At 44.4% G+C, this 21,852-nt stretch overlaps 1 protein-coding gene across 2 annotated transcripts in view; it reads left to right on the top strand.

Annotated features, from left to right (window-relative positions):
* The window catches only part of Esr1 (estrogen receptor 1), a 370,708-nt gene extending 357,561 nt beyond the window's left edge, over positions 1 to 13,147 (top strand). For both annotated transcript variants that reach the window (XM_060373532.1, XM_060373533.1), the window contains exons 8-9: positions 5,665 to 5,848; positions 8,803 to 13,147. In XM_060373532.1, coding sequence (XP_060229515.1) covers positions 5,665 to 5,848; positions 8,803 to 9,037 — 419 coding nt within the window. In that variant the 3' untranslated portion in view covers positions 9,038 to 13,147. The remainder of the gene's footprint in view (positions 1 to 5,664; positions 5,849 to 8,802) is intronic.
* Positions 13,148 to 21,852: the final 8,705 nt, after the last annotated feature.

Raw genomic sequence — 21,852 nt, 5'->3', positions numbered from 1 at the left:
TCTTCCTCTAACTTCTAGAAGATTGCATGGGGGGGGGAAGCTGGGAAATAGACAAGGTATTCCCGTGAGGCACAAATGAAAAGAGGACCTGAAAGAGTGTTGCAGTAGAACAAGGGGATAGCTGTGGTCACGTGAGCCTGAGAGACAGCCAGATCATGTCAAGGTCTAGGCAGCCCTGGTAGAGTAGTCCTATAATCCTGGCTGCTCAGAAGCTGAAATCAGGAGGTTGCCAAGGTGAAGGTCTGCCTAGACAGCAGAGTAAATATGAGGCTGGTCTGGGCAGCTCTGTGGGCAGTGAAGTCCTGTCTTGAGAAAAAGTGTGAGGCTAGAGGGCTGCAGTGCAGTTCACTAGCAGAGTGTTGCCTGGCATGCGGTGTACAAAGTTCAGTCCCCAGGGTCTCTCTCTCCCCTCTCTCTCTCTCTCTCACACACACACACACAAACACACACACACGTGCATGTACAGACACGTACGCATGCACACACATGCACACAGACACACACGCATGCACTCTCACACACAGCCTTTTACACTTGAGGGTGTCCTTATGGTTTCTCTGTCATTCACTCCTACACCACATTTCCTACACAATCTTCTCCCCCTGGCAGCAGAAGATGTTCAAGCCTGCCAACTGTGCTTCAAGACAAACACCCCCCTCCATTGTTGGGATCTGACGCAGGCTGAAGTGGCTGACGCCTGTCCTGTTTGGTCTCTCTGAAGGCCCCTACTCTCCACACACTGGCTCCTGGCTTCTGGAAGTAGTGGTGTGATGTCTACATGGCCGAAGCCACCCCAGACAGGGAAGAGCAGCTTTGTTCTGCTCATGCTTACTAAGAGTGGTTGCCAGAGCACCTGAAGCATTCTGGGAATCTGGTGGCTTTTGTTTCTCAGACAGCTCCTTGAGGGCAACAGGCCGCAAACAGGGACTGTGTTTTGCCAGGAAAGTCCAAAAGGATGGTGGCGGCTGTTGTCAATTACTGGCGTTTCAGCAGGACTGTATTTTTACTTCAGAGTCTATTGGCACAGCTAGGAAGCACATGCTGACAAGGATGGGCTGATAAGCTGAGCTCGTGCCAAAGCAGGACTAGAAAAACAGGCTTCCTCAAAGAGATATTCTCCATTCTCTCTCCATGGGCAGAACCTTTTGCTAAAATATTAACTCTTCAAAGGAAATAAAACTTGGAATCCTCGTCAGATAACGTAGTGATGTATACAGTCGGTTCTCAGTAGATGGATGAAGGAACCCGACAAGCATGCGCTTTGTGGGAGAACCCAGAGCTGACAGCCCCCACAGAAAACTTGGCTTGATGAGTCAGAGTAGCGTGTCTATTTCTTGCATTGGGAAACACACACACACACACACACACACACTCACACACACACACAAACTGTGTTGGCCCTGAGGTCGGCTGAAGCACAGCATGAGTGTGTTCTGTCACGCTGTGCACAGTGGAGAGAAACGCAATGTGTGGGGGCTACCTCCCTTGACAAGCACTCCCACGCTATTAGGTGGTAGGTTCTGAGGTTTTCTTGAACAAGAAAGGGGTCACTGCGGAATGAAACCAATACCCTGGGTCACAACAGAAAAGGAAATGGGTTGATATTTCATCACTCAGCTTGGACCAACTCGGTTTTGGGGGCTGAACACGTTCTAAGGACACTCACCCTGTGGTGAGGAGATGAGAGGGTGATATGGGTGATGAGACAGAGGGTACATCCCAGAGACAGAGCCGTGGGGAGCCCAGCAGAGGTTGGCACCAACCCCAGTTCACCGAAGCTCACCTCCTTGCCACCTGCAACTTCCAAACCGTGGCCCCGACATGCTTCACTTTCTGACGGACTCTCGCTTTCTTTGTCACCAGTCTGCATGGAAATTAGGCAGAGCTTAAGCCAGGGATCTCTCTGTCCTTATAAAGCAGATCTTAAAAACGTGCTGGTTGACAATCTCACTCTGGAAGCATAGAATGTAAACTTTTTAGGAAAACACATGTAAATATATATGTGTATATGTGTGTGTGTATCTTAACAGTTTTGTAGTTAATGAATATTCACTACAGTAATGCTGAAGTGATAAAAACATTTAAAGTAAAACTTTAACACTAGCAATACCTGGGAATAAGGAGCAAGACCTAACAGGGAAGCACAGGATACGGGCTACAGAGCTCTGCTAATGCCTGTTTCTCAGGCCGTGGACAGGGTTTTTTTATTCTTCAAAAATGATGTAAATGGGGTTTGAAGAGATGGCTCAGAGGTTAAGTGCACTCACTGCTCTTCCAAAGGTCCTGAGTTCAATTCCCAGCAACCACGTGATGGTCACAACCATCTATAATGAGATCTGGTGTCTTCTGCTGGCGAGCATGTGTACACGCAGGCAGAACACTGTGTAAATAATAAATAAATCTTAAAAAAAAATTGATGTGTATGAAACATACTCTTTTTTGAGTAAGAAAAACTTTAACAGGTTCAAATGATGATTTTTTTAAAATTTATGAGCTTATGAATAAGAACACAATTCCAGCGGCCTCTGAGATGCACCATGGTCTCCTCTCAGGGGTCAACCCTCACTGTTTGTCGGTGGCTTTTTGAAACAGCGTCTTTCAAATGTCACATGTCATAGTGCATGGCGGGGCAGCTGAAGAGGGGCCTGATGAAATGCAGAATGTTGTTAGTTTCTTATTCTAGTGGCGAGGGACCCCGCAGCTTCAGAAGAAGATCTTTCCATGCTAACTGGTGGTGAGCCCCAGAATGATGAGAGTGTGACTCCGGCCATCACAGTGGCGGGAGATGCTCACGCACACCCGCACGCTGCTGATTATTGGCGTGCTTACAGGGTAAGGGCGAGTGGCTTTGTTTGCCCGGAACGAGGCAAGAAGGGAATTTTCTGGGCGTCTGAGGCGTTCCACATTTTGATCTAGATGACAGCTCTGTAAGTTGAAAGATTTGTAAACACTCTCCAGTCACACCTTATTAAATTAGACCTTCACTAGAGAGAGGTAAAATAAGCTGAAATGTAAGTGAAAAGGAGGTAGTGAGTTGTATGCCTCTGGACTTGGCCCACAGCACTGAAGATAATCAGCAGTGGGCCACCACCAGAAGGGCTTGATATCCCAACACGCACCACAGACCTGAGCATCACTTCCGTTTGTGAGTGTTCATGCAATTCTCTCTCTCACCCAGCTATTGGGGAGCAATGTAAGCGCTGCCACCAACAATTCAGCCAAGTTGGACTAAGTCGTGTTAGATTACAGAAAACAATGGACTCTCTAATCTACCCTGACCAGCCCACAATGAAAGTGTTAGTGAACACATGTCAAGGCTATACATCATTTAAATGATTTCCAAAAGGTCCCCAGTTTTTGTTCCTGGTTAATCCTTGTCACCTTCACAATTTTAAAAAGGTATCTCTTTAGGACTGTATATTTTCTCTGTAACCTAAAAATTTCTGATTAAAGAATAATGTGTGTGTGTGTGTGTGTGTGTGTGTGTGTGTTTAAAGAATGAACGAGGGCTAATTTTAAAATGTAGATAGTGAGGGTTGAAGAAATGGCTCAGGGGGTAAGATCATTGGCTGCTCTTCCAGGGGTCCTGAGTTCAATTCCCAGCACCCACATAGTGGCTCACAACCATTTTTGATTCTTTCTTCTGATGTGCATAAAGACAGACACTCATATATATGTGATAAATGAGTAAATCTTTTAAAAAATGTAGATAGTGAGCAGTTCAAACTACAGGTAAGTGTCCAGTATTTAGTGGCCAGAGAATAAGGTGCATGTTCCAAGCTGGGACATAATCCACCAAGATAAACAAGAGCACATGGACATTTAAGATGACAGTGGATCAAAAAGATAAAGGATGGCTCTTGCCTAATGATTTACAAACACTTTCTTTCTTGAGCCCCTGACTGCTTGGGATTCTGTGCAGTATCTGCTGTGGAGCAATGTACCGATTAGTGCCAGAAGCTTCATGAGTCCCTGTGAGATCCACAATCACCCAAGCTCTGGGCCAGTCTCCCCAGAGCCTTTACCGTGAAGGTGCCGATGTGCCTGAGCAGGGGGAGATAAATGGTTATGATCCGTCCACTGGGGTGAGCAGAGGCAGACCGAAACCACACAGCTGTGTTATCCTAACCCAAGGGCAATCCAGCATCGTGTGCGCCCTGTAAGGTTAGGGTCAGCCTAGAAGAGTTTCTTTCCACCACAGACAGAAAGTTGAGCTGAAGAAAAGAAGGTTGAAAGAAGAGCCAAGAGCTCTGCTCCGTCATGCGTTCCTTTTGTTCTCAGCGCTCCTCACCTCCTTGTCACTTCTCCTGCTCTGGGGCCCAGGCTGACATCACAGCTTGTTCTGATCCTCATCACTCTTCCCACTGCAAGTGCTAGGACCCCACCTCACATGATCTTAAGCAAAGGGGAAATCTGTAGTCTTGCCTGTTAGGAGGTTCACTGTGAAAGCTGCAAGGATGAAAAGAAATAGACAGAGGAAGAAGGAGCTGTGCTTGAAGCTGATGTATCTCCTCTCTGCTCTCTCCCTCCTCCTTCTCATCTCTCCTTCTCCTCCTTTGCATCCTCCTCTTTCTCGTTTCTCTTTTCTTCTCTTTTCTCTCATCTGGCTCTCCCATTTCATCTTTTAACATTGCTTTCTTCTCCCATCTCTCCTTTCTTTGCCTATTTCCCCACTCTTGTCTCCTTCATTCACTATCTCTTCATTCCTGCCTCCCTTCCTCTCTCTGTTCAACCTTCCCTGACTTCTTTCATCTTTCTTTACTTTCCTCCAATGTAAGTATCCATTTCCTCTGTCTGTTGTTGCTGGGTCCGTTTTGCTGACAGGTCTTCACAGGCAAGAAGAGCACTGTTAGGCTTCTTTTCCTAAATTAGTGTCCATAGAGGAGGGCTCTGATTGCTCAACTGGGTGCTGATCAGAGGAACAGAACATCATGAAGACCTCTGCCCAGCCTCTGTCCAGCTGCTTTTTGCAGGGAGGGTACAAGGTCAAGAGAGGAAGCACATGCCTGGCAGGAAAAGCAGCTGTTCCCAAAGTTCTTGGACACAACCATGTCACACACTATTCAGTCAAGGCCAAAATAAGTGTAGACTCCAAAACTCACCAGAAGCAGAAGCAAAATAGCTTCCACCTTGAGCAATTCCCTTCTAACCACTAAGCCAATTACTCATAACTCTTTTTGAAGCTTGTAAGGGGACCTCCTGAGGGACAGTCCACGCATCATTATCAGATTTGGAGTTGGCATGCTGGGTGCAGGCTAAGTACCCAGTATACCACTTGTGTTCTTTGTAGCTAGCACAGCTTCCTGTCCCTCCGAAGAAGAAACAACGGTTTCCCCTTGAGGTTGTGGTCAGCATTGAATGAACAGTTCATGTTGATGTTAGATCGACCCAAGAAGGGATGGCCAATGTTCCCGTTATGCAAGGTCCACAGTCCTTTTTAGAGAATCTTGTAGTAGACACAGAGGCCATCATAGCTTCTTGAGGCTGGAAGATATGTGTACCCATTAAGAATGCCACATAATCTCTTAGTGTCAAATGTGTCCACTGCATCCTCACTGTCATACAGCTGTCAGAGGAAGCTCCCTGGCCCATCAGGGAATCCTAGGGATGTTTCTGTCTCCATGTCCTCTTTGAATCTCTCACTCTTTTTCTCTGTGTATTCAGGAGTGTACACTTTTCTGTCCAGCACCTTGAAGTCTCTGGAAGAGAGGGACCACATCCACCGAGTCCTGGACAAAATCACAGACACTTTGATCCACCTGATGGCCAAAGCTGGCCTGACTCTGCAGCAGCAGCATCGTCGCCTAGCTCAGTTCCTCCTCATTCTTTCCCACATCCGGCACATGAGGTGAGACAGCCTTGGGTCCCACAGTCAGCTAAAAGATGCTGACTCAACCAGCTCTGTTGTCACAGCCAAAGCAGGACAGGCTGTTGACTAAGTAGGCAAAGTACCTTTGGGGAAAATGTCCAACTCAGAGGCTAGAGGAGGACAGAAGAAGGAGCACAGAACTGGCCTGGAGCATTGGGCAAGCATGAGAGGAAGGCATGTACTGATGGCCTGAAACAAATGCAATGCTCAGAGTGTCAATGAGCATAAGCCATCACCCAAAGCATCAGGCACATCTGCTCTGCTTCTGGAACTACTTCCTGCTGGCCTATACCAGGAACTGCCAAGCGAGAGAGTCCTGGACTCAAAACAAAACAAAACTCATGCAGTTAACACTGATACAGCCAAAGCCTTCTTGTTACCTCGTTTGCCCTTCCTCTGAGTCAAGCCACCATTAGTCATCTCTGCACCAACCCAAAATTTTTCTTAATTTAATCTTTTTTATTCCATCCCTTTATAGCAGAGCGCTCACTTTGAAATAAAAACGAGATCATGCTATCTCTCTTAAAATTTTCCAGTTTTTTGTTTTTGTTTTTGTTTTTGTTTTTTTGCTGTTCAACAAAAGTATGTCACTCTTTGTTTTGTTGGTGGTATTCCTTGTGATACAGCCCTTCTTAGCTATTTTTCTGGTACTCCTTCATAATTGAAGCCATGCCATAGTGGCTATTCTTCAAGTCGTGTGTGCATTCCCATTGCTGGCTACAGGCTGGCTGGTGTCCTTAGAGGCCACTTCTACCTCTGTGACACAGCTAGGAGGCCTGCATCAAGCCCCGGGCAGCCGACTCTGTTTTAGGTACACCATTCTTCTGGCTTAAGTCGGACATATTCTAGCATCAGCAGAGGCACAAGAAAGCGAGCCCACTGAAGAAAAAGCATCTTAATGCTTCGACTGTGTCATGTCTAGCAATCTTTCCTCATCCAAGCAATTCAAGGTGCTAAGTCCCAAATTCTAGATAGTGGACCCCAAGTAGGTGATCACATCCAGGGGACACATGTCCAGTCTTCTTTCTTCTGCTGGTGTCCTAGAGAAGACCTCGGAAGACCATACCTCTGCCAGAATACTTGGCTCAGAGAGTGACTTTCCTGGGAGGAAAACATGATGACTTATAACCATTGGGGATTTATAGAAACCACAGGACCCCCTGTGAGTGTTTTCAGTTGATAGGGGTCCATGACTCTACAAATCCATTATGTGCTTGGCTTATCAGTATTAGCAATAAATACCAGCTGTGGCTGACTGTACCAACAATGTATTGCAGAGGGTGTGGCATGACAGAGAGCTCTGCAGCCATAAAATATGAGCAAGAGGTGAATATTTTACTCAAAGGTTGAGTCCCTCTCTACGCTCTCTGTGTCGTTCATGCACACACATATGCCTGTACAAAACGCTGTTTTTATACAGATTGGTTCCCTGCAGCCAATCCGAATCATAGAATTCTTGTTTTGCTAGCTTGGCCCTAACCATGTGTTAGGGCTATAACCTAAATAATTCAATACCAAATTTCATCAGACTGTAAATGTAGGAGAAAGACAGTGGCAGGGCCAGAGCACTTAACAGCACCTAAAAGTAAAAGGCAAAACACAAACAAAATAACACCTAAACATGTGCCTGAGGTTGGATTTTAGCTGATGGGTCTCATGTGGCTTTGTGGCATTGCTCACACCGGGGCCGGCTTGGTACCATCACTGGTTAAATGTTATTAGGACATTTGCTTGTTCTGCCTGTTTATGATGCCCACTGCTGTCATCTACTTTGTTTCATTCTAATTTTGGTTGTTTTGAGTTAAGTTCTCATTCTACCATTGAGATTAGCCTAGAAAACACCATATAACCTAGGCTAGCCTTGAATTAAAATTCCTTATACCACCCCACTTCCGAGCAGAAGGATTACAGATGTGCTCCATCACACCCAGGCACATTTAAAAAAAAAAAATCAAGCTTTCCAAGAGTTGTGGTTACCTGCCTTTGCAGCCTGCTTGGCTGAGTGGGCAAAGGGAAACAAGAAGGAAGGAAGGAAAGAAAGAAAGAAAGAAAGAAAGAAAGGAAGGAAGGAAGGAAGGAAGGAAGGAAGGAAAAAAGAAAGGGCATTTATCTACATCCTTCACTTGCCTTTTCTCCCTCATTTCCTGTTGTGAGCTTCTTCTGGGCTATGGTAGAAGATGGGGCATGTGAAAAGAAATGCCTGTGCAATAAGGGCTGAACCATTGCCATGGGACAACAAAGGTCTTCTGGTCACAAGAGGCCTTTGAAGATTCTGTGGAAATGCATCCAGAAAAAAGAGAGCAGCATGTTCAGATTCCCTAGGTCTCCACAGGTCTTAGGTTCATTAAAGAGCAACTCAAAGACCAGAGACAGAGAGTCAGTGCAGGATGACAAACTGGGTGTTCTATGTGAGGGAGGTGAAGGCAGGTCATTTGGTCCTCAGAGAGCCTGGATAGAAAGTTGATTTTATTAACATTATATTAATTCCTGAATGTTACAGGAAGCCACTGAAAAGCTTAGGTGTGTCCCCAGCCAAAGTTAGGATGTGTCTTCCAATCTTAACTAATGCAATCTAGGAACGACCTCATAGACATCCACAGACATCTAGAGCTTGTCAAGTTGACACTCAGTGTTAACCAGGAAAATGCACAGGAAACCAAGTAAAAGAAGCTGGAGGAAGAGTATGATTGTGGGGGCAGGGTGCCCATATAAGGTGGAGGAAATAAAAACTCTTGGACACGAGTCCCTCCCTGGGGTCTCTGAAGTCCCTAAGCCTCTACAGAGATCATCTTAAGATGAATCCTCAGAGGCATTAAAAAAAATGGCTCGAAAGTGTCTTTGGAGTTTCTCTTACTTCATCCTCCTAGGAATCTCAGCCATCCTAGGGTTCAGCTGCTGTCTAACCTGGCTCCTTTGTGTCCCTTCTCCTCCAGCGACAAAGGCATGGAGCATCTCTATAACATGAAATGCAAGAATGTCGTGCCCCTCTACGACCTGCTGCTGGAGATGCTGGATGCCCACCGCCTACATGCGCCAGTTAGTCGCATGGGAGTCCCCCAAGAGGACCCCAACCAGAGCCAGCTGACCACCACTAGCCCCACTTCAGCCCATTCCGTACAGACCTACTACATCCCTCCAGAAGCGGAGAGTTTCCCCAACACGATCTGAGAGCTCCCTGGCTCCCCCATGGTTCTGAGAATCCCTGAAGCATTTTACCCATGTCATGTATCACTTTAGCAGAATTCTGTCTCCTGCGTCACACTCTGGCATGCGCCCACCATCAGCGGCTTTCTGGTATGAGTGGCTGTTCATTTGCTTGCTCAGTTCTTAGTGGCACATCTTCTATTGGGAACAGCCAAAAGGGATCCCAGGGCTAAATTTCGGCAACAGCTCTCTTTCCCCCTATTGCTACATCACTAAGTGTGAGGATTCCTATAGTCATCATGACTGAATTGAGATAACCGCATTGAAGCTACTTGTTGAGACCCAAGCCTAGAGAGTATACCTTTCATCTCTGAGAAGCACTTTGTAAAGGCTCCAAGAGTAAGCCTCAGCAGCATTAGTAAGCCTTGACGTGGCTCCCGTCATGGAAGCCACAGCGAAAGCCATCTCATGGGTTCTTTATAACACCAAACTGTATTCCTATAGCAACACGTGACTTTATTAAAGGGAAATCTTGAGTCTCTATAGGAATACAAGATTCACACAGGAAGGAAAGATTCCCCTACTTGTCACGATTATGTCAGCTTAATACACTGCACTTTCTGGTTTCTAAAGTGTCAACTGCCAAGCACTGTACACAGGCCATGAGTTTTAGATAATTCTCACTTCCCATGACTTTCGGTAACCAGCAAGTCAATGTCAGTTCACACCCTGATATGAATTAGCCTCCTTCATGAAGGCTGTAGGGTGTGTTGATTTTCTTTGATTCTCATCTTCTAATATCCTTCTGCCTCTGGGGCTTGCAGTGAAGGTGGCTTGGGGACCTGTGCTGCGGAATCCAGCACTCATCAGCCCAGGACACTTCCTTGTCTCTTCCCCCATGGGAACTGCCCCAAATTGTTCCCAAGTGGAGCAGCTAAGGGCAGTTGCATGAGCCTGTACCCTGGTGATACAGTTTGTTTTGCTTAGTTTTATTCTCGAGTGAAGGGAGACAAATAATAAATGTACAATGACTGTGAATCAGGAGCATGAACAAGAAGGAGAGTACAGGAGAGACTGGGAAAACCGGGAGAAATGCGCAGGCCACAGGCAGCAACTTCTCAGGGGTGCATTTCAGGCTCCACCATTCACAGTGGGGCTGACCTGGGATCCGCTGTCTGCTTGTGTTTACATTTCAGGTGTGACCCTGATCGAAAGAGGCAACCGTAGATTCCTGTGCTCCTAGAGTGTCCTTAACTACTCAGAACTCATCCAAAAAAATATCAGCTGGTGTGTCTTGGGGAGAACTCCTCCTCCCCTGCTCCAGTGGCTCATGTTCCTATACTTTATGAGCCAGAGAATGAGATCAGAAATGTCTCATGAGCATCTTTTGGCCAAGGGGGCAAAAAGAATGGCTAACTCTAACCACAGCCACCCAAAGCCAATGGGATCTTGGCCTCTCTAGTACAACTAAGGATTATTTCCTTTTCTTAACCAAAATGAAAGTTCACTTTCCCCCCCTGACTTTATGATCTATAATTTGAACTCCATTGAGATGTGATGTGTTAGCCAACAGCCCAGGTGAATGGATAGGCTTCTCTTGGTCAGTCCTATTTGGAATAGAGGGTTCAATTAATTTTTGGTCTCCCAGTTAAGTGACTACCAAAGAAGTGGGAAGCTGGGAGGGCCAATATTTTTTCTTCTTTTTTCATATTTGTGCATCAAATTCTGGGACATTTTTATGTATCTGCTTTAAGAATATGTTTAAGAATATAATTCTTTTGTTTGTGTTTGTTTAAGAAGCACCTTATATAGTATAATATATATTTTTTTGAAATTGAATTGCTTGTTTATCAGACAATTGAATGTAATAGTTCTGTTCTGCATTTTAATTTGACTGGGTTAACATTGCAAAAAAACAAGGGAAATATTTAGTTTTTTTGTAGACTTTTCAAGCTACCGTCATGTATGCCGTTACTAATGCCTAAAGCCTGGTGATTTTCATTTAAATGAAGATCACATTTCATATCAACTTTTGTATCCACAGTAGACAAAATAGCACTAATCCATATGCCTATTGTTGGGTGTTGAATGATAGACAATCTTATGTAGCAGAGATTATGCCTGATAAGGAAAATTATTCAGGGCAGCTAATTTTGCTTTTACCAAAATATCAGTAGTAATATTTTTGGACAGTAGCTAATGGGTCAGTGGGTTCTTTTTAATGTTTATACTGAGATTTTCTTTTACAAAAACAAAAATTAAAAAAAAAACTTCTAGGACTTTAGATGATGTAATACCAGCTAAATCCAAACGATACTGTAGTGGAGGGTTTTACATTATCCATCTACTGTGTTTGTATTCATGTTATGATAATACATTTGAAATGGGCAGAGAACATCAGACAGCTGAAGTGTTAGCCCAAGAATTTCAAACAAGGTTTGAAAATCTTTTTTTACCCTTATCTGAAGTGCCAATTTTGAGCAGCTGATATATTTCAGCTGCTGCTGTGTTGGGGTACTGGGGGCATGCCAGAGAGTCATACCCATTATTTCCCCTCACCTGGAGGCAATTTACAGTTTGAATGTCATGATCTACCTAGAGAGTCACGATGGGGTAGGTAGGTAGATCTAGGAATCCAAAGGAAGGGGGAAATGGGAATAAAATGTATGGAAATTATTCTGGCACTTTGACTGTGCCCCACATTTCAGAATTTCACTTCTGTCTGCACTGTAACAAAATAACACCTAGCTCCATTGGTAGCCATTTTCAAAATGGTGGCTTGAGTGCTGAGGAAGAGTGTGGCAGCAGCAGTGAAATCCAAAGAATAATACAGCAAGAGGTTTGCCTAAGTTTCTTTCAGCCATTGCTTATCTTGCTGATTTGATTCTGGTCATCCAAAGAGAAAACCCTATCAATGTAGGTGACAAAAATACAGTCTCCAAGGATGTGCCATCTTTGATAGATTTCCCTGGTAACATTGCAGATGTTTTTCCATACCATATCTCATGCCTTTGGGGGCTGAACAAGTAAGTGACTTACTGATAATTTCCTTTTAATCACATTGTGATGTCCACACTTTGCAGTCTAGTATGTTGAAAGGTCGTTGACTCCAGCCATTGGTTTAGAGTTACGCGTATCCCTGCATGAAGTCAGTTACAAATCTCTTCCTATTCATACTTTGCAACTCTGAGATGTATCGTGGATACTGAGAATGATGGCTAGGACCATAGTAATGTCTGATAGTCTCAGTCATATCTGCTTGGGGAACCTAAGTCTTTTAAAGGCAAACAGAGTCATACAGTAGCACAAGGCAACCATGATTCTCTTTGGTGCAAGTCTTGGGAGGGTGATCCAGCTTCCACTGCACACTTCCTAAATTAACTCCATGAAAATTTACTCTCTTTCAACTGGAGCAAACAAATTTAACTGTGGTCCCAAATATCCATCTTTTCATTAGCATGAGTATGCTTTATTTCCAGCTTCATATCTTTTCCATGTAAATTAAAGTGTGGTCTCTTTTAAAGTCCTTTAAACTTGTTTTCTAAGTGATTGCTGTCTCAATTATGGCACTTCAATTTTGCACTGTTTTTCAGAGACTTAAGAAAAATTTCTATTTGCTTTTTTCTTTCTTTAGCATCCAAATGTGCCTGAACTTTTAAAATATGTAAATGCTGCCATGTTCCAAGCCCATCTTTAGTGTCTTTTTACAGAGCTGTGCACCCTGGAAATAACATACAGTCCCATGAGCAGGTGCCTGAGACATGGACCCCTTTGCCCCACAGAGAGGTCGTTGGTCATAGAGACTTGAATTAATAAGTGACATTATGCCAGTTTATGTTCTTTCACAGCTTACAAACAATGCTTTTTGTGCACTACATATTCTTCAGTGTGGAGCTCTTGTTTTCCGAGGAAAGGCACAGATGCCCAATTGTGTTTGATGGATTACTACATACTTCTGATGCATTCTACTATTGATGTGATTCTGTTTCGTCTCAGCTTGCTTTGTTTAATGAAACACACCTGTAAGCCTCTTTCGCACCTTGAAACAGTGAAGAATCCAGTGGGATGCTCAAGCACCTGTAAACCATCTTCCCCACATATTTGATGTTCAAATAAAAAATAAACTAAAGGAAACAGATTGTGTTACTGTTTTTAATGTTCTGTTTCTTGCTAATAGTTCATTTTTTGATGCACATGAAAGGAAAGAGACTCGGGGATCTGTAGAGATCACAGAGAGTCTAATGCCAAGAACTCCCCCACTTACCTGGCACCAAGTTACGAGGTAGGCATACTGACATTAGAGTGCCTCGGCCTGGGTTTGAATCTTCATAGTAGGATCATTATCAATTAACACTTAATTTGCATGGGGTGGTTGTGAGGGTCATGAGAAGTACTCATTTAAGAGAGAGTCAGAGAGATTAATATAAATAGCTAAGTACTTGGCCGCATGTTCTGGCCTAGAAATACTTACCTCAAAAATGTCTCCCCCACTGTGAAGGTAAGTCAAGGTGACTGATCCAGACCAGACCAGGTTCCCATTTTTTGGTTCCCATTCCATCTAAAAGCTACCAGCAAGATCCCTTTCATATGCTGTCCCTGTTATGTAACTGATGAAACTGACGGGGAAATTGTGACATGCTGAAAGGCAACACTGTTGGGACAAATTAAATAATGATGATGAGGTGCACAACAGACCTTATATGAAAGAGCTTTATTAGATGGAGATGGAGAGGGGTGGGGGAGAGAGGGAGACATGATAAGGGAAGAAAGGGGGTGCCCTTAAGAGAAAGGGAAGAGGGCAAGAAGGCAAGAGAGGCCAAGAGAGAGACAAAGTACTGGGTTGATCCTTTTAAGGAGCAAAGTAACCATGCCTGCCAGGTGTGGCCACCTGGCCGGTGGCACATGATACCATCATAGGTTGCTAGGCAACCCAGAAGCAGGTGCCTAAACACTAACATTCCCCCCTTTTTCTATAATTAAAACATGAGGAACTTTGGCTGCTTCCCATGTAAGGTAAATTAAAGTATATAAATTTAGGGTCATTGGAAGCAGCTCTTGGTTGTCATCCAAGGCTTTAAGAGAGAGAGAAGAAATAATAGCAATAACATGGCCAGTTTACATGGTCAAAAGGAGGGGAAGTCCCTGCCCTGGAAAGTTCAGGGTAGAGGGTTGCCAGTAGAGAGTTGCCAGCCATGCAAGGTAGGGACTGAGGAACACTGGGAGAACCTGGAGCTGCTTGTCCTCATCGTGAAGCACACCATTCCAGCCTTTTGTTAATAAGTGAATAAAGGGCATAGATTCTCTTCTGGCTACTTCCTGCTGACATTGGGGGTGCTGTAGGGAGGTCAAAAGGCTGAAGTGCTGGCCATGTCCAGGAAGAACAGGCTGTTTTGATGCTGTCCAGGTCTGTAAGAACATCATGGCTGGGAGGGAACGTGCAGGTCCAGCTTGATGGAAGTCTGCGAGGTCAGACTGGAACACTTGTGGTAGCTGCTTTGGTGCTGTTGTAGATATAGAAAACATCTGTGTCTGGTAGGATACTGAAACATATATAAAGGCAGAAATAGTCCTACCTGATCCAACAGCTCGTCAGCTTTGGCCAGAGACCAAGGGTACAGCTGCCCAAGGAGGCACAGTTTAACTAGCACTAGATTTTTTTGTAGGTGAGCTTGGTGGGGGAAAGGGAGGAACTGTGCATGTAGAGGGGAAAAAAACATCTCTCCCAAGGGAAATAGGAAGTCCTAAATGGAGGTCAGCAAAAAGGGTCAACTGTAGCCAGTGAAGACTGTGGTTGGGGGTGGGGGGGCTGCTTTGTCTCAAAAGAGTGTAGGAAGTTGCTGGACGCTGAACAGTCAAGCTTCCCCTACCAAGAGAGGTGTTTTATGCTGATAGATGAGGTGAACTCACCAATCCAGTGGTTGGCCAATGAGGGAAACACCAGTCCAGCCAGTGTTGCCTGTAGAAGTAGCAATCAAGTAGCCAGGAAAGGGAAGTCCCAAAACCAGGGAAAGGGCAGGAATCCCACCTTCTGAGATAGGCAATAAGTGCAGTACTTATCTGGAGCCCAATTGACCAGAAAGGTGGATTCAGGTGGATTTTCTGCAGCTTACAAGAATTATTTTAAGTTTTACGAAGGAGATAAAACTTTAGACATGTTAGCATCACAATTGTAATCTACACTGAAATATACTTTGTAGAAAAGGAAGTAGACACACACATATGTGTTAACAGCATAAGCATTCTTTAAGGTGAGCTCTGAAAAGGCAGAAGCCTTTGGTGAAGTAGAAGGGACAAAAGCTCACTTGATCTTAACCTTTAGTATAAGGACACGTTATGGGGATTTAAAATCTTGAGCTTGGAACCATGATAGTGAGTTGTATAGTGCAATGTTTTTATATTAAAGTTAGATTAATAAATCAGAGCTCTACTGATAAAGGTCAAAGCTCTGGACAGTCAATATAACAGTAGCATAGCAACGGGAGGAAATGTTAAGGCTTTTTACCTGTTTGGGATACCTTAAATCACCTTAGACCTTGCAACCTTTATAACTTGCATTTATGAACCTTAAAACATTTTTTTAGACTCTCAAACATGTATAACTGGCATTTATTAACCTTAAGACACTTTCTTAGACCCTCAAACAATATTTTTTGAGGGCAGCCTTTGTATCTAGTTATTTACCATGAGACATAGGTAAGACTGCTTTGAACATTTATTGTCCTTTAGCTAAATAAAGGGATGGTAAAAGGTTTTATTTAAGCCTGTTTCTTGAGTCTGGCAACAAGATATATTGTGTCTAGGCCTGACAATAGCAACTCTAGGACTGAGGCTTAAGGCCTGGTCTCCTGCATATGAAGAGAACTGAGAAGGCATCTGAAGTCTCCCAAGACAGAAGTTGGCAATATGATTGTGAGACCCCATTGTGAGGCCAAAACAGACCTGCAATGTTACCCTGGGCTGGGAGAGGGTGGTGGAGATCACTGAATCAAGGAGCCATTTGTCCTCCACCAGGCCAAAGAGCTGGAAGGCTGGAAGTGTCTATGGCTCCTGGTTGAGCCTGGTTGAACCTCCACAACTGGGCACAGAGGACAAACCTGCTTGGAAGCATTTTGACTTCCAGAGGCCAGTCTGCCGGCAGGGCAGGCAGCCGTGGCTTGTTGAGGCTATTCTCTGGTGGGATGGAACATTGCAGACCTCTTGCTTGTTTTTTTATTTGTTTTTGTTTTTGTTTTGTGTGTGTGTGTGTGCGGGAATGCCAACAGCCTCAAAGCAGTAGCCAAGGTCTGGAGCACAGTTTTTGCTCTGGATGAGCCTGTTGGGAAGGTTCTTCTCTTCTTATTTTTACCAACTCCTGTATGGTAACTCAATGACTATCCTCAGCTGCTTATAAAAGATGGCAGTGAGACCATGTTTGCATCTGTAGGACTATAAGTACATTTTTGAACATGTTAGAGAACTTGACAGTCTATGAGATGACTATTAACTTGCATTTGTTAACCATTAAATATTAGGACTTTAGGTTTTGTCCCTGTTAAGTTGGAGCCTTAAAAGTCATAAATATAGTCCATTAACTTGAGAGCAAAACAGTTTTTTGTATGATTTAGTATATGAAAAGTTTATAGCTTATAAAAGTCTAAGGCTATAATAATAGTATATAATAATTATATAATTGTATTTTATATACATATACCATTTCTGGAAAATAAGACCAAACATATTTTAACCTTTTGATAATAAAGATATGGCATAATGACCAAGTTTTAACATAAATAAATAAATGCCTCTAAAATTAATAGATCTTAATTTAGAATATTGGTAAAAACCTATATGTAGTAACCAACCCCTGAGTTATGAGTTTTAAAACCAATAATTTAGAAGAACAGTCTAAAGCAGTTTTAAAATTACATTTGAATTTATTATATCAAACCCATTAACCAGAAAGCCTAGTGGCGAATCTCGATCATAGGCAGCTCGTGGCAGAAGAAACAGCATTATTAATAAATGCTATTTATTCAATTTAGGAATTGAAAAAGACATAGGCAGTTAGAAGTACATTTTAAATTTAATTTGAATAGACATTTATAACTTTGAAATTTTATTATTATATAAAATTTATTTTGAAGCAGGGTTGAATCATATATATTGTAAAACATAACTTTGAATTTTTATAAAAATCCATACCAATGTAAAATGAGGCTTGTTGCTGTGCTGGTCTAAAAGGAGATAAAATATACAGAGAATTAGTTATTATTAAAATTGTTTAGTTTAATATTTTTTTGAGAGTATAAAAAGAAACCGGAGTATATTTAGTGAGATAGCAGGCAGAGAGAAACAGACAAGTCTTTGCTTCAGGGATCGCTCTTAGTGTTACTGGATATTAAACATTTGACTGGGGCAAATATAGGTTCTCCTAAGAGGATAGTTATGAGGAAGCTGTTCCTGTGAATGAGAAAGGGGAAATGGAAACGGACCATAGCACGGCAGATCATGGGCTTAGTCCAGCTAAGCCCGAGAACCTTGGTGCCGGGTATCAGGGCTTCATCAGCAGTAAGGCCGAGTTCTTGTAGAGGGAATCTCATTCGTAGGAAAGGATAGGGGCAGAATTGCCCTAAGTTAAGATGGCCATGAAACCATGTGGAGATGGCAGGGAAGCCATGGTTCCACCCTCCTCTTCCCAAAACCAACATGGTGGCGGGCGTTCTGCAGGAAATGTAAAATCTTGCCTGTGGGGCCTGAGGCAGTGGTGCAATTCAAAGCCATTTGTGTGTTATAGGGTCCCCAGTAATTGTTTACCTAGAAGCGGGCTGTGTCTGTCTGAAGCCGATTTTGGCACCACGTGAGACCCTGGGGCTCGCGCGACCTAAACAGCTGAGCAGCTGTGGCGAGGAGCCATGGGAGCAGCCTCGAGTAGGTGTGCACATAAGGGCAGTTGAAAGAAAGTAAAGATTTTTAGGCATAGGTGGTTAGGGTAGATAGATCAGGAAAAAATCTGTTGTGGCCATCCATTGTCCGATAGAAGGGGTCCGAAAGGCTTCCCGGAAAATCCAGGAGAGACCCTTTCTGGGTTTCAGCACCAATGTTAGGACAAATTAAATAATGATGATGAGGTGCACAATAGATCTTATATGAAAGAGGTTCATTAGATGGAGATGAAGAGAGAGAGGGAGACATGATAGGGGAAGAAAGGGGGGATCTTCACGACAGAGAAAGGGAAGAGGGCAAGAAGGCAAGAGAGAACCAAGAAAGAGACAAAGTACTGGGTTGATCCTTTTAAGGAGCAAAGTAACCATGCCTGCCAGGTGTGGCCACCTGGCTGGCGACACACGATGACATCCTAGGTTGCCAGGCAACCCAGAAGCAGGTGCAGGAATCCTAACGAACCCCATGCACACTCTGCAGCTAGACTGTCTAGTTGAAACCCCTCTTCTTCCTTTGGTTGTGCAACTTTGGGCAGTTCAAGCCTGTGTGCCCAGGCCTCTTGACTTGTAAAGTGTGGATCAGCCCACTTGCGTTGCTACAACAAAACACTCAAGGGAAAGAAACCAGCAAAGTAAAGTTTACCTAGCTCACTGTTCTGAAGACTGAGGATCTAAACGTTGTGGGAGAGCCGGAACAGGAGCGTCATGGAGGGTGATGTCATAGCAGGAGACAGGCAGGAAGAATTACACGGTAAGCCAGAGAACCAGAGCGCTTGGGGAGGCCAGTCCTGCCCCCAGCAGTAACCTCCCTGCCCAAACTAACTGGGATCTCATGAGAACCACATCAGCGCCTGACGAGATCACTTGCCACTGCCCTGATCAGCAGGGTTTGAGTCTTTTGCTGTGAGTGGAGCAGTGCAGTCTTTTAATGGAGCATGTGACGGTGGTAATGTCTGCCTCAAGGGTTGATTCTGCTCACACAGTGGCCCAGGATCATTTACACTCAGGGTTGCCATGTTTAGATTTGATGTTCTCACCATTTGGCTCGTGTATGTTAGGCAAGAAATTCTTTTCAAGTTCACATCCATGGTACCTGTGAGTGTGATACACTAGATTATTGCAAGATGAGTAGAGATGAGAACAAGGGATGATGTCCATCCGTGATAGAGATAGATTCTGTGAGGGAACCACCTACAGGCTGTCTGAACACCACTAGAAGGGAAGGGAGGGAAAGTGCATGGAGCGGACGGCAGCTAAGCAAAGCGCATTGGGGAGAAACCCTTCACACCGGAAACACATTCAGTTTTCCTTTCTACCCTGAGAAGGAAATAGCACACACTTCCCCACAGCAAGGCGCTGTTCCCTGTGTGCCTTCCTCTGCTTCCTTCCCTATTTCCTGATCCTCCTGACAGCTTTCTCCTGACAACGAACATGCAGTCAGCCTTAGTCTACAGCAGAAGCTTACCACATGTATCTGACTCTCCCAGAGTCACAGACTTAGTGAAAGGCAGGTGTGGGATGACTCTGCCTGCTTTTAACTCCTGAGTGACAGGAAGTGTCCCGCTTTGAGCTTCCCAGGGGTTCTGAAAGAGTAGGCATGGGCTGCAGATTTTGCATTTAGACAGGCTTTTACGATTATGAGTATAAAGAAAATATTAGTGAACTCTGAAGGCAAAACACAATTCTTCAAAAAAAAAAAAAACCTATGTGACTGTGGGTAGGAGGCTAAATGCTGTGTCCTGAAGGCCTTTGGGTAGAGAAGCTTGAGGATTGAACATGCTTCCCCTTGTACTTAGAGTGCCAGTACTTTTGGATTCAGAGGTTGTCCCCGGTGTCTTCCTGTCTGCCCTTGGAAAAGCAACAGGTGACCAGTCTTTCCCCACCTCTTTGGTCCAGTGTACTAGGAGGAACTGTTTCTATCCAATATCCCAAGACCGTGAAGACTGAGGCTTCAGCCTATGTGCCACATTAGTACTTGTTTCAGAATCTGAGCATCCCAGGGCAAGGCTCTGTGGCTCTAAGACTATCTGCTGGCTCAGGATCCACCCATGGCTACGGCACTGGGCATCTGTGTAGCACTTACAAGACAATCCTTTTCATCTTAGTTGAGTGACTATGAAGAAAGAAGATGAAGGCAAAGTATCATTTGACAAATATTTTCTTTTCCTCAGGATGCAAGTAGGGGTGATAGCATCAGTGGTCCAGCCAGACAGGGAGCAAAGAAAGCAGTGCCAAGTAGCCAGCTCATTGCCAAGTACCAGCTCTCCACACACTATAGGACAGACCGGGGTCTGGGGACTGTGCAAATGCAGTGCACGCACTTAGGCCTCTCTTCCATACTCCAACTTGTCATCAGCTGCCTTTTCATTGAGACGTCAATGATTCTGGGCACAGCCAGTGAAAGGTTTGTGAGCTGGTAAACGTTTTTATGGGCTGATGGAGTTCTCAAATTAGATTCAGACTCAGTGGAGTTGAGAGCTATAAAGTGCCTGGAGTATTTCCACATTTACAAGCAGAAAGAACATGATTGAACAGCTAGGGCCTCAGACCACAGGCTGGTGGAATGGAGGACAGGCAAGTATGTGTTGTCAGGGCAGGGCAGCAGGGGCTGTGTGTGTGTGTGTGTGTGTGTGTGTGTGTGTGTGTGTGTGTGTGTATAGGGGGCACTTGCAGTGTATCCCAGCATGGAGGCCAAAGTTCAGATTTGAGTGCTGTTCTTCATGATGGGAACCACCTTGTCTTTGACTCAGTGACTCTCACTGGGACCTGGAGTTCGAGGCTAGACTGAGCTGGCTTGCTGGGGAACCCAAGTTGTCTACCTGCCTCTGCCTTTCTATTGCTGGGATTCCAAGAGCATGTGATCACATAGCTTTTAAAGTGGGAGCTGGACCTGAACTTAGGTACTCATGCATTAGTGACTGAATTATCTCCTCAGTCCCCTGCAGCAGTTTCTAAATGTTTCCCAAGAAGGATGCAAATTAGAGTAATGGAATTATTTCAGATCACATCCCAACAACCTTTAAAAACCAACTCACCTTTGAATGCTATACTACAGTTTTGGAGAATCTGATTCCCTCTTGTGGCCTCCTCTAAGACCAGGCATGCATGTGGCGCGTGCGTGCGCGCACACACACACACACACACACACACACACACACACATAAAGATAATGGTATAATTAAAAAAAAAAAAAAGCAACAAGAGTGGAAAGACCCAGTGTGCCCCTGTAGTCATTATCAAAATCAATCTGAAATCAAAGGAAACACCAATACAACTCAAGATTATCCCCTGGCACTTGTCTTGCATTGTTGCAACACACTAGGTACATTAATGCATTTACTGCTCAGAACAAATCATGATTATCCCATTTACAGAGGAGCAGAAAGGGCAAGTAATATGCTTATTGCATGACTAGGAAGTGTCTTGGCTTCAGAATACATGCTATAGGTATAATTTTCTCTGAATCTTGGCCAAGGTGGGCTTTGTCAAAATATTAATCATTTGTTCCCCAATCAGTTCTCTCACTCCCATTAGGATGAGGTCAGGGCGGTTATGGAGGGAATCAAGCCCTGGCAAAGCCAGGCAATGGTGAGGAGACTGCATCAACCAACAGAGGAGGACCAGAACCCAATGCTAAAGCAGGCAGGGTGTGCAGTGCCTGCATCCAGAAAGAAAGGCACCAGACGATGCTTTGGTGACTTTAGGGCTACTTCAGCATCTCTGCCCCTTCCACTGTGATTTCTCTAGGGCTTGGTGGTACCGTAGCCTGGAATGGCTTGATTTCACCTTCAACCAGTCAACTTTGGCTGGTGGGTGGAGTAAGAAGTTCCATGGTTTTGACCAGGTGACATCTCCTCCAGCTTCAGCAATTCAGGGGTCGGGGAGCCTCCCTAGCCCAAATCTGTCATTTTCACCCAGTTT

This window comes from Meriones unguiculatus, chromosome 20, assembly GCF_030254825.1.
Source record: "Meriones unguiculatus strain TT.TT164.6M chromosome 20, Bangor_MerUng_6.1, whole genome shotgun sequence".
NCBI lineage: Eukaryota > Metazoa > Chordata > Mammalia > Rodentia > Muridae > Meriones > Meriones unguiculatus.
Note: the sequence above shows the minus strand (reverse complement) of the source record. Positions and strands in the feature narration are given on the sequence as shown.